The 11,595-nt window shown below is 41.7% G+C and overlaps 1 protein-coding gene across 1 annotated transcript; it reads left to right on the forward strand.

Moving 5' to 3' along the window:
• Positions 1-664: 664 nt before the first annotated feature.
• LOC108674181 lies at positions 665-11,579 on the forward strand (the record flags this gene model as incomplete). Its single annotated transcript, XM_018162097.2, is given in 2 exon segments — positions 665-1,591; positions 11,242-11,579. Coding segments are annotated over 2 exon segments (885 nt in total). The 3' UTR covers positions 11,446-11,579.
• Between the last annotated feature and the right edge of the window lie 16 nt (positions 11,580-11,595).

The raw sequence follows: 11,595 nt of genomic DNA on the forward strand, positions 1-11,595 counted from the left end.
AAATTATGGATCTAATTTGCTTCTAAATTAAGCTGAAATTTATCTCTACTTTATGCCTAAATTTCTTTTGGCTTATGACCGAAATTTGCGACGATTTACAGAGAAATTTCTCCCATACTGAGAATGAGAATTGGAAACACGTAGATAAGTTCTCAGCACTGAAATATACACTCTCTAAACAGAAGATATATACAGGCTTCATGCAAAGGCCATAAACGCTCGATAAAGGAAGCTATACAAGGTCGATAAAAGGGGCATACAAGCTCGATAAGGATGTCATTCACTGCAATAAATTAAAAGGCGAAGCGTGTGAAGAGATGCATTGTCTTCCTTGTGAAGGAGGAGATGAAATTTTCTATTTTGGCTAAAGAATTCTCAACACTTAATTAAGATATTAACTTGATTTTAAATAATGAACTTGACTTCTAATAATAAACTCGATTTAAAATAGTGAACTTAACTTAAAATAATGAACATGGCTTGTAATAATAAACCTGACTTAAAATAATGAACTTGACTTTTCTAAGAAGGAAATACCGGGAAACTATATTTGGATTCATTACTTTAGTCACAAATTTTCTAATACATCATTATGTTTTCCCCTTTAGCGCTCTAGTTGGATTCATAAGTTTTTCTTAACTTTTGTAAAACCATTTCTCCGCAGATATTCCGATATCTGTCTGGCCTGGCAGTGAGTCAACTGCTGGCGTGCGTGTCCCTCATCCCAAGCATCCTGCACATAGACAGGGACGCCCTCACGTACGCGTGGGCGTTTTATTACGCACACTTTGAAATTTTGATCGTAAACACGCCCACTGCGAGCTGCGTATACATTCTGGTCGGTCTATCCGTCGACCGATACGTGGCGGCGTGTCGGCCTAGCACCTTCCGCAAGGTATCCACGCCGAAGATGGCTACAGTTCGAATCACATTATCATTGATTCTGCCACTTCTTTTTTACGTACCTCACTGCTTCTTGGCAGAAGCTGTCTGCAACAAACAAGGGACAGGGTGGAATATTAAGTCAAATGGGACGGAAGAGTTGGTAGCGTGGCAAGTGTGGGCTTGGATTGTGGAGTTATGTCATCGACTTCTTCCTTCACTATTCATCGTAATCTTCAACGCAAAAGTTATCCTCAAAGTCCGCAAGGTAAATAAACAATTTCGTGATAAGAATTCAGTAAACAGACAACCATTAAGAGACTCTAAGTTGAGTAAAAAATTTAGCTTGGAGCCATCACACGAACCTATTCAAGAAAAACCAGGAAACCAAGATGGCATCCGTGAACCACCAGACAACCAATATGGCGTCGAAGATCGAACACGTCATTTGTTAGCTGGTAAGGACACCGCAGTGATCGTCAAGGCTCAAGTTGAGGAACATAAAATTCCTTCTAAGGATACTCTACGCTATTCTTCAAAGGACAGCATCAGGAACGTCAAGGGCCACCAGAAACGAGACCAATTAGAGAAAAAATTATCGAACTTGCTCCTCGCCATCATCGTTGTCTTCCTCGTCACGACCTTGCCGGCCGCACTGCTGGCCCTTTCCGACAACAGCGACTCCGACTTCGAGTCTTTCGGTTATGAGGTACGAATCGCAACAATTAAATTTGAGGAGATCTTCTAGGGTGAGTATAAAAATAACATTATTGAAATGTTTATGGGTGAGTATAGGAATAACATTAGTGAAATATTCATGGACTAACTTCCGAAAAACATTAAGATCCAGGTTTTGTTAGCTTATTCAGCGAAGCGGCTGCTCGGCCTGCGGTCAGCTGCTGCAATCCTTGATCCATCCGTATGCGAGAGAGTATATTTGCTCATCGTGACATCTACCACGCCTCGCATGTCTTATCGTGGATACCGTGCTGACCGAAATAGGCATCTTACTACCACCTATCGGGCAGAGCGCGACAACAGTGCGTTCGTCATCACGGGCAATAGGCCGCTGATTAAGCGGCAATCATTTGCCATTAACTCAACGTCTTCAAATACTGATTTTTAGCATCGGCCCGTGTCGGTCCGTAGGTCTCAAAACCTGCTTAGCGTACGTGCTGATCGCCACTGTGCGCAGTGGCAACATTCGTTCGCTGAATTCGTTCATTCAACATCCGTTCGCTGAATAACAAGGTTGATGAGTTTCTTCACATCTGTCGCTCGCGCTTACTAGATGTCTTCCAGACCGAGACCTGGCACGATGCTTACTCGGTTTGCATCGCGCGACTTCGCGCTGAAGGACTCCAGGTAGTCGAGCGCTCGCAGCCCCGCAAAACCCGCATGCAACCCGACGCCCTGGCTACGAATAGCGGCGGAGTGGCTACCGTCGCCATTGGGGCGTGCATCTTACCTTTCTTCACATCGGCGCCCGAACCACCACCTATGAGCTGCTGTACTAGGGCCACCTGCGCCTCGTTACGGGCGTTGCAGTCACCATTTATCGTCTTGGATCGGTTGCTGTAGCGCGCGAATTTTTCGTCGAATTGAGCGATGTCTTCACCAGACTCGTGATTTTAGATCTACTGTGAACAAGTCACGAAAAATACAAGAATCGGCGACAGGCCACATCAGGCCTACTCTTCAGCGCCGACATCACTATGTTATGTTATATTTATTATGTCCTTATCACCGGCGATTTGAACATTCGACTGTATCGCGTCGACGACCCATCGGCTCGTCAGCTGAACGGTCTTCTGGCCACCTTTGGCATGGTTTATCACGTAATCTTGCTGACGCACGACATGGGTGGACTGCTGGACGTTGTCATGCATCACGCGTGCTGACCTTCAAAGTCTGAAAGTCGAATATCCGATCGTCGGCTACTTCAGTGGACGGTGTCATGTGTGCGCCCGGTGCCAGCGTACAAAACCGTTACCTGTCGTACGTGGTGCGGTCTCGACGGCGATGTAATAAGCGAAAAATTGCATTCGTACCGACTGTATTGCATTCGACATTGACTATCAGTCAATGACCTAGTGCAACTCCTGTCTCTTATACACATCTAGATGTGTATAAGAGACAGGGATCGGTTGCTGTAGCGCGCGAATTTTTCGTCGAATTGAGCGATGTCTTCACCCTGTCTCTTATACACATCTAGATGTGTATAAGAGACAGTCATTGCTCTGGTCCAATTGTTCTACATTGGTCGTGTGACGAACTTCAATCTTGCGTATTTGAGGAAAGGTCGTGGTTCTCGCAGCACGCCTAAAGAAACCTCTNGTACCCTACGGAACAACTGATATCTAGAAGCGATTTTAAATCTACCGTCCGTAAGGCCAGTCTAGTCAAGAAAAGTACAAGAATCGGCGACAGGCCTATCCAGGCCTATTTATTTAATGCCGAAGATACTATACTAAACTATACTAACATCGGACCTCGTCATTCCATCCACACGTATATCTACCGTCGGCGACAGAACGTTCGGGGTCGCCGACGCCAGTGTATCTGCAACAATTTGCTGGCTTCCTTAATTAACATCGGCTCTTTCGACGCCTAGAAACGGAACTATTTCTTAGAGCCAATGAACAAGTGCTTAGTCATTTGTATCCGTTTTCATATTTTTTTTATTTTTCGCTTGCTATTATGAGTAAAAAACTTATGTGTAAAGTGCCCTCACAGTTCGTTTGAACCAGACGCCACGATAACTAATCTGTATAATAATAGTTAAGGACAGGTTAACGCTACGGACAAGCATACGAACACTTTTTATAACACGTTTCTAGGCAAACTTACAGATAAGATTAATGATATTTTTGCGAGTGAGCATGCGTCCGAGAAACGTGGGCATGCAGTGTAGCGTTGAATGACGAGTAGGGAAATAAACTAGTTAATATGATGAATAGTTAGCTATCGAATAACCGTGCCCTTTTTTTATGTATGAGGAAATTCTTAAAAAAAACTTGCTTACACACGTGGCTATTAGTTGCGTATATTGGTTGCGTCTACTAGGCCAGGCTACAAAAATTTGTGATGCTTGACGTGTTCAGAGGCAACTAGCTGGTTCATTGCAGGCAAGGCAACTAGAGTTGTTTTGAAGCAGTCTATTGCGCTCAGTAGCCGGTCTCTTATACACATCTAGATGTGTATAAGAGACAGATTTCCNGCACGTGAAGGACTGTACAAATATTATTATAGCATGGGTATGGTTTGTGAAAAAATATATGAAGGAAGGGCAAGGTTTGGGAGGAAAGATAGGAAGGAAGGGCAAAGATTGGAGGAAAGATACGAAGGAAGGGCAAAGTTTGGGAGGAAAGATAGGAAGGAAGGGCAAAGTTTTGGAGGAAAGATATGAAAGAAGGGCAAAGTTTGGGAGGAAATATAACCCAGGTACGAGAGAGAAAAGGTAAAACATGACCAGGGACGAAGCAGATATTTGTTGTTACAAGTTTATTTTCTGGGCAGATAAAACGTGCAAGATTTTTTCGAAAAATTATTGTGGAACGTTTATCACTCTGTAATTGGGAATTTGTCTGTAATGCTGACGCTTCTTGGGTTCTTTGTCCGTTACAGAAATTTTTTTACGTTCTTCTTGTCCCACATCCAACCTCCTCTTCTCCCTTATTCTCCATGGGTGTATTTATTTATTATTATATCGCTTTATTTACATGGGTTTATTCATATTTCTTACCCCAAATATCTCTTGCAACTCTCAGTCATAGCAGCAGTCACCCCTGTTGACAGACCCACTATCATTGCAATCCATTAGTCTCCCGTTCTTTCATACATCACACCATAATCCTCATCACTCGCATCTCAAGCTTTTCTCGTGTGCTTCACACTACATCATCACAAAATGTGCATCACACTGCATCATCACACGATCTGCATCGCACTGCATCATCACGCTATCTGCACCACACTGCATCATCAGATCTTTATCAGTTCCCCTCACAACACGCTATCAGCAATCAGCAATCATCATTCATCATTCACTCCTTCACTTCTCCACACTTCACGCATTTCAAATCGTGGCTTAACTTCGAGAATGAATATTTACTCCCAACCCCACGCAGCTCCATTTATTCTTTACGTCATGCAGTGTTGCAACTGATAGTTGAAATTTAATAACATTTTAGTCTTCTGCAACTACGATGTCGTTATGTGTGATTTATTCCATCTTTGCGTCTGAGTATATTTTCTACTGTCATATCACTGGATGTTATGAAAAATCAGTATTTTTCATTCTTTCGAAACTCTCGTGAAAGAATTTCGAAACTCTCGCTAGACCATTTTTCAATTCGGCTTCGTCAGCCATGAACTTCGCAAAATCAATAGCGAACACAACTTATTAATTAACGTTAAAGATTTTTATTCACAGTGCGTGTTATAGAATTTACCGCTATACATAGTTTATTATATATATATATAATAAACTATGTATAGTATAGTCTGTTTGTCCGCTCTGTTTACGTGTAAAATGCTACACGCTTCATGCGGTCGTCAGGCGTATCGATACGCAAAATAGAAACCGATTGCGACGTAGGAAAGATTCTCTTGAGAAAAATTAATAGAATTAGTCTGTTAATTTGACACTGAATAGTCACTATGAATATAATGACAAAATATTAGCGTGTTGAAGCAGGAAATGAGCAAAATGAACGCATTAATTGTTAATGCCGTATAATTTATGGCCCAAATAAAGTAATAAATGGAGTCTGAATTTACGTTTGGTTATAGGTCGAAAAAAATGATGAGTTTTATTGTGCATAAATGCAAAAATAAATTGTTTTAAGTCCAATGTAAACGATGCGTATCAGTTTAGAGAGTTATTATTTCCAGAATGTTGATGTTTTTACAAAAGAAATGTATGGACAACAAAGAGATGTGCATAACGTTCTCAATATTCCCAATCGAGATTCGAGAATCAAGTTTCTGTGTTCGCTGCTCTCGTGAGGTCATTCAACAGAGAAATAAAATTACATAACAGAGACTCATTACTTATATTCTGCTTGTTGCTGAGCAAAAGTCTTTAGACGCACTCCGCACGGCGACTTGCGAAGTCTCTTTCGACTTCCTAGCTACAGCTTTCGTCTCAACTTTCAACTTCCGTAAAGTATCAATATGACGTAATGTTCGTGAAGTCTTTCTATGTGGTCGATCAGTTGCGCATTCGAATCTCAAGAATTGGATTCACATTTGTAAAGTTGTAATTTCTCTATAACTTGACTAAACAAATTCAATTATATACAGGCCTCAGGCTCTGTTAAGGCTTTTAAANATCAGAAAGAAATTACTATATAAAACGCAAGGACTTCTGATGCTTCGAACCAACGATTACAGTTCCACGATTAGAGTTGACAAAAACCCTCATTTCACCAAAGTAAACTTTGAGATGAAATACAGAGGAATCAGCCGTTTTAATCGAATTGAAACCATTTCAATAAAGTTATTCAAAGATATAGAAAATTATCAATATAATAATTTAGAATCGTCCCTGACTTTGGGTCGACGTTGGCTGTTGCTTCGTCCATCAGCAAGACGGCGCTGTGAGAGAAGATGGCTCTGGCCAGACATAAGATCGAGCTGCCGCTGCCCTCCGCTCTGTTACTGCCCCCTTTGGAGACTATATTGAACCCCAGCCCTTCAGGGCTCCCCATCACCGCCTCTTTCAGTTGCACCTGCGGGGGTTAGGTTAAATGTTTTCATTAAAGTCCTATCTTTATTCTCATTAAAGAAGTTGAAGCTGCGAGTGTACAGTTTCATGTTAAATTAATTTATTGATAAATGCAGATCAACTACATGGTATATAAAAAAAATTTTCGCTGTTGCTGAGGAAAATCGCAGAAAAAATTTAATATCTATTCATGTTTTGGGTGGCGAAATGGGTTTTTGGCTTCAGCCTTCCGCCGACCATTCCTCCCACGCGACACCATCACCGTAATAAATTCAACATAAATCAATACTAATGAAAAAGGATGTGTCATGTTATCCAAATAGCGACAGACTGCCTTAACCCATAGCTGGCGTTCAACTGATACATTCTTTTGTCAGGCCAAACTAGGCCAGGATGACCCACATAAGCCCCAAAGTCCATTGCTTTTTAAAAAGTATCACTCATTTTGGAACTTCGAATACAAATAGCAGTCGGTAACGTGTGTAGGTTATGAATGATGCACGGCCAGCAGCTATTCATCAGACGTGGAAACGAAAACCACGACAGTGGATAGAGGTTGCGGCCGTTGTGGGAGTGAGGGAACTGATCTTAATATAAAAAATATTCATGAAAGGTCAGACGTGGACATTCTTAGAAAATATAATCAGTATAATTAATGAAATCATCTAACAACTTTTCGATAAAAGAAAAATATTTATATTATATTTATAAGTCATAAGTAAGTATTATTATATACATATAAGTCACTGCTTTATGGCTATGATTATTTAGGAACAAAATTAAGTTGATGATATACGTGCGGGTACGACAACCCAGGCGTATATGCAGAAATTTTCCACGAAGAACAAATTCATGCGATGAAATTTGCGTTCCTCCAAGGGCAAAATATTTTAACATGCAACATTTACAAACCAACATTAATGTTTCTAAACGAGTTAAGTAATTAACTTCATATTAATAATAGAATATCAGCGACGATTTCATTAAAATACCATTTCAGTGCGAATAGAAAGTGGTACATTTACTTGGTGTCCAAGACATTTCCCCTCACCTCTTTGAGCACGAGGATGATATCAGCCGCGCGGATGTACTGCAGCTGGTGGGTGACGAGGATGACGGTCTTGTAGCGCTGGTGGCCACGGATGCAGCGGCTGAAAAGATGGCGACCCACGACGGCATCCACTGCGCTCAGCGGGTCATCTAACAGCACCACGTTGCTCCCCATGTACACCGATCTAGTGAACAAACGCAGGGAATTTTTCTCCGTTACTTTCATAGTACTCTGCTTTAACTACTCTGCATCTCAGAGCTGCGAAGTTTCAGTTCTCCGATACCGGCAGGTCGCTGTAAAATCTGAGCTCACGCGTTAAATCGATCGTCACCAAGCCTTGGTCCCGTGATCACTTCAACGACATATATGTGGCTAGCACGTCCCAGGCCAGGCCACACGAATACTGTTCTTTAGGCAAGGGGCGGCTTTCAGGTGGCCGTTGAACAGCCAGTGGGCAGCATGCTCTGGCCGGCCGCTGGCCACTCAAGGTCCGCGGAGGAGAGAGAGGAGCTGAAACTACTTGTTAGCGCGGGGTCATTAATTCATGAACTTTGTGGTTCCCTCATGAACCGCTGGGCATGTCTTGACAACTGCAATGCTCTATACTGGAAGCAGAAATTGTGCCTTAATCTACGGAATTTTTACTTCTTATTTGGTTTTTTTCTCGTATCTTCGATGGAAATTTTTATTTATAAAATATGGTACACCGAACGGTGGAATATAAAATATAAATCACGTTTGCGTCGCAAAAATAGTCAGATTGTCGCACACTTCATGAATACCGGTGGGCCAAATTAACCTTCTTAATAGCAGTTTTAATATAAAGTTCAAATAAATTTTCTCCATGCACAAACTTGGCAACTAAATAGCTGGAAAATCATTCGAATTTGCAGACCGATCGATATCTTATTTGCGATTAGATTTGCAGCCACTGAACCTATAGTGAAGAACTCCCATAGGTAAAAACTCGGTGAACATCGGCTGATGCAGCGTCTTCACAATTCATTATTGGTACTCTTATCTAGAATACATGAATTTAAAAAGAAAAGAATTTTTCTACAAATTAAGAAACTGTTTTTACTTGAAGTTTTTTTTTGTATCGCGATCAAAAAATAACTTTATCTAATCCACATGTCTTTAAGTCAGAAATAATTATTATGGCATTAGAAGCGATCTGACTAAGTTATTATAAATCTCAAGAAATCTCTATCCCGAGCAACAAATATAATCTGCTACCTTAATAATGAATATGAATAAATAAATATTTTGTCAAATTATCTGGGCAGTTCCCCCAGAATGGCAAGCAGCAGAGAACTCTGCGCAGCAACAACGACAATGTACGATAACGGGATGAAGTGCACGCAGTTTGAGAGCGTACGATAACGGGATGAAGTGCACGCAGTTTGAGAGCGTACGATAACGGGATGAAGTGTACGCAGTTTGAGAGCGTACGATAACGGGATGAAGTGTACGCAGTTTGAGAGAGTACGATAACGGGGTGAAGTGTACGCAGTTCTAGAGCGTACGATAATGTGTTGAAGTGCACGCAGTTTGAGAGCGTACGATAACGGGGTGAAGTATACGCTTTTCATATGCAATTCTTTGGTTGCGAGAGTTACTTTCAGCGCAGCAAATATTTTCACGCAGCTGCAGCATCAATATCAAGTTCATGCGGCGAATTGGCGCGAAAATGTCGTGCTGTGAGCGCTGCACTTTTTTCAGACAGATGTTACTCTGAGCACAAGTGTTCCACATCATCGATACCATCATAAGTATGAACTTATAATGGACTCCACCGAATAGAAACTCCGAATTTGAAAGCAGCTAGATGAAGCAAGCAGCAGTAAGGATTTTGACTAGATGAAGTTGTGCAATACTATATATTTAGACTAGAAGTGTCTCCAACATCACTAATTCACGGCTGTTCAGTAGCTACTTAACTTCAACGTCAGTTTTGCATAGATCTGGTCAAAAGTCCTCATATCTACAGTATACAAGTTAAGAGCATTATAAGGCGACAGGCTTTTAATTCGGCCTATTCTCCAACGCCAATACCACCATTAGCACGGCTCCAGTTATCATGTTCAGAGTTTCGTTCGACCAAACAAGAACGCCGGACATTGTCGCGGTTGATTCAGCTTGAGAACCGAGTAGGCGCACTACGCTGAGGACTTTTCATTCACTTCCATGGATGTAAGCATGAATGACCGTATACTCAAATAAATGAATGGGTCATGTTGTCCAAACAGTGACGCATTTGCTGCGTGTAGCTCTGATGCGTCATTTTTCCAGTCCAAACTGAGTCGAAGCGACCCACATAGAGGCAAAAGTGTATCACTATTGGGAGAAGTTTCATTAATTTCTTTGACTGTCTAATTCTCAATGTATATGATCATTCGTTGTACATATGTATGTTTATGATCATTCTAAATTCGTTGCGTTAATAAACGATCCGCTAGAAGCTGTGTTATAGCGTGTGCTCGATGTATGCTGACAACACAAACATTTACAAAAAAGTGAAGAATACGTCGCAAAAAGTACAGTTACAAGGTGATCTTGACAGGCTGGTTGACAGGGCTGATAAGTGGCAGCTGCGTTTTAAAACGCTGACAAATGTAAAGTTATCCACCTTGGCATGAACAATGAACAGCAAGATTACAATATGAGAAGACACGGTTGCAACGACAGAGTGATAGAATAGAATAGAATAGAAGTGTCGGCATTGAAGAAATAGGCCCATGGCCTGTTGCCGATTCTTGAACTTTTCGTGACTTGATTCACAAGGGATCCGGCCTTTGGAACCCGATCTTTCCATAACTGACGATTGATTGAGATAGCTGCTGGACTTATTACTTCTTCCCCCCACACTTACCCCGACTCTCCACCATTGTCGCATGGCTAACTGGAGGCTTTTCTCGCAGACCTTTGATGCTTATCCGAATTAGGTTAGGTTAGGTTGCAACTCGTATAAATCCTCTTTTCATAACGTAATGCAGTGGAGCGAGCAGAAACTAAGAAAAGCCATCCGGCAGTCGGTGAAAAAAGGCGGGGAGACGGGGTAAGCGTGGAGGTAGAGTTATGCCGGGGGAAAACAGCTGCGACGAACGGACGGGCTGGAGTGCTGGCTGTGTATCAACAGCGGTATGGCGCAGGGAGTTGCTTACCGAAAATCGTGACGATGTTAGACGGCATGGGATAGAGCTGTTGGGCGGTTTTAAATACGGCGTGGAGCGATTGTATTGGTGGCTTACTTCTCATTAGCTGGCTGGTTAATTTCCATGAAAGGGATTCGTACCTTTGGCTTTTAACGTATATTCCCTTAGACTACTCTTCCCTTTAGCACGCTTACGTACGGAAAGGAGGATTGAAAGATATGCTGGTCTTGGGCAATGCTGGCCTCTGGCATGCATCCCTTCTATATTGTGTCTGACGTAAATATGTTATGTGGTATTCAGATTACCAGTATTTTAATAATGCAGTTTTACGTTGTTAAACTGGAACGGCGGAAAGCCTATAACTTTGGGTTAATAACAAATTTCCCAACAAGATTTTTTTTAATCATTTGTCTGTTTTTCAGATTTTTCGTGGTGTGGCCAATATGACAGAGCTCGTTGGTTTCTCAGCGAATTTCGTCCTCTACTTCATCTTCGTGAGCGAATTTCAAGATTGGCTGCAGGCGGCATGCATTGGCAGAGCTCGTCGGCGGCTCCATCTGTCGGAGCCAAAGCCACCTGAGGCGAACGAAGATGAACGTCTGGCTTTCAGTACTGTAATGCATTGAATTATTATAGCATTAATTATTAGTTTTTACGAAAAAAATCTTCATTAATCATGTACGAAATGCGGCTGATATATAATTATCTTGGAATGGAAAGTTGAAAATAAATTCACGCACGTGAAGGACTGTACAAATATTATTGTAGCATGGGTA

This window comes from Hyalella azteca, unplaced genomic scaffold (assembly GCF_000764305.2).
Source record: "Hyalella azteca isolate HAZT.00-mixed unplaced genomic scaffold, Hazt_2.0.2 contig5941, whole genome shotgun sequence".
Taxonomy (NCBI): domain Eukaryota; kingdom Metazoa; phylum Arthropoda; class Malacostraca; order Amphipoda; family Hyalellidae; genus Hyalella; species Hyalella azteca.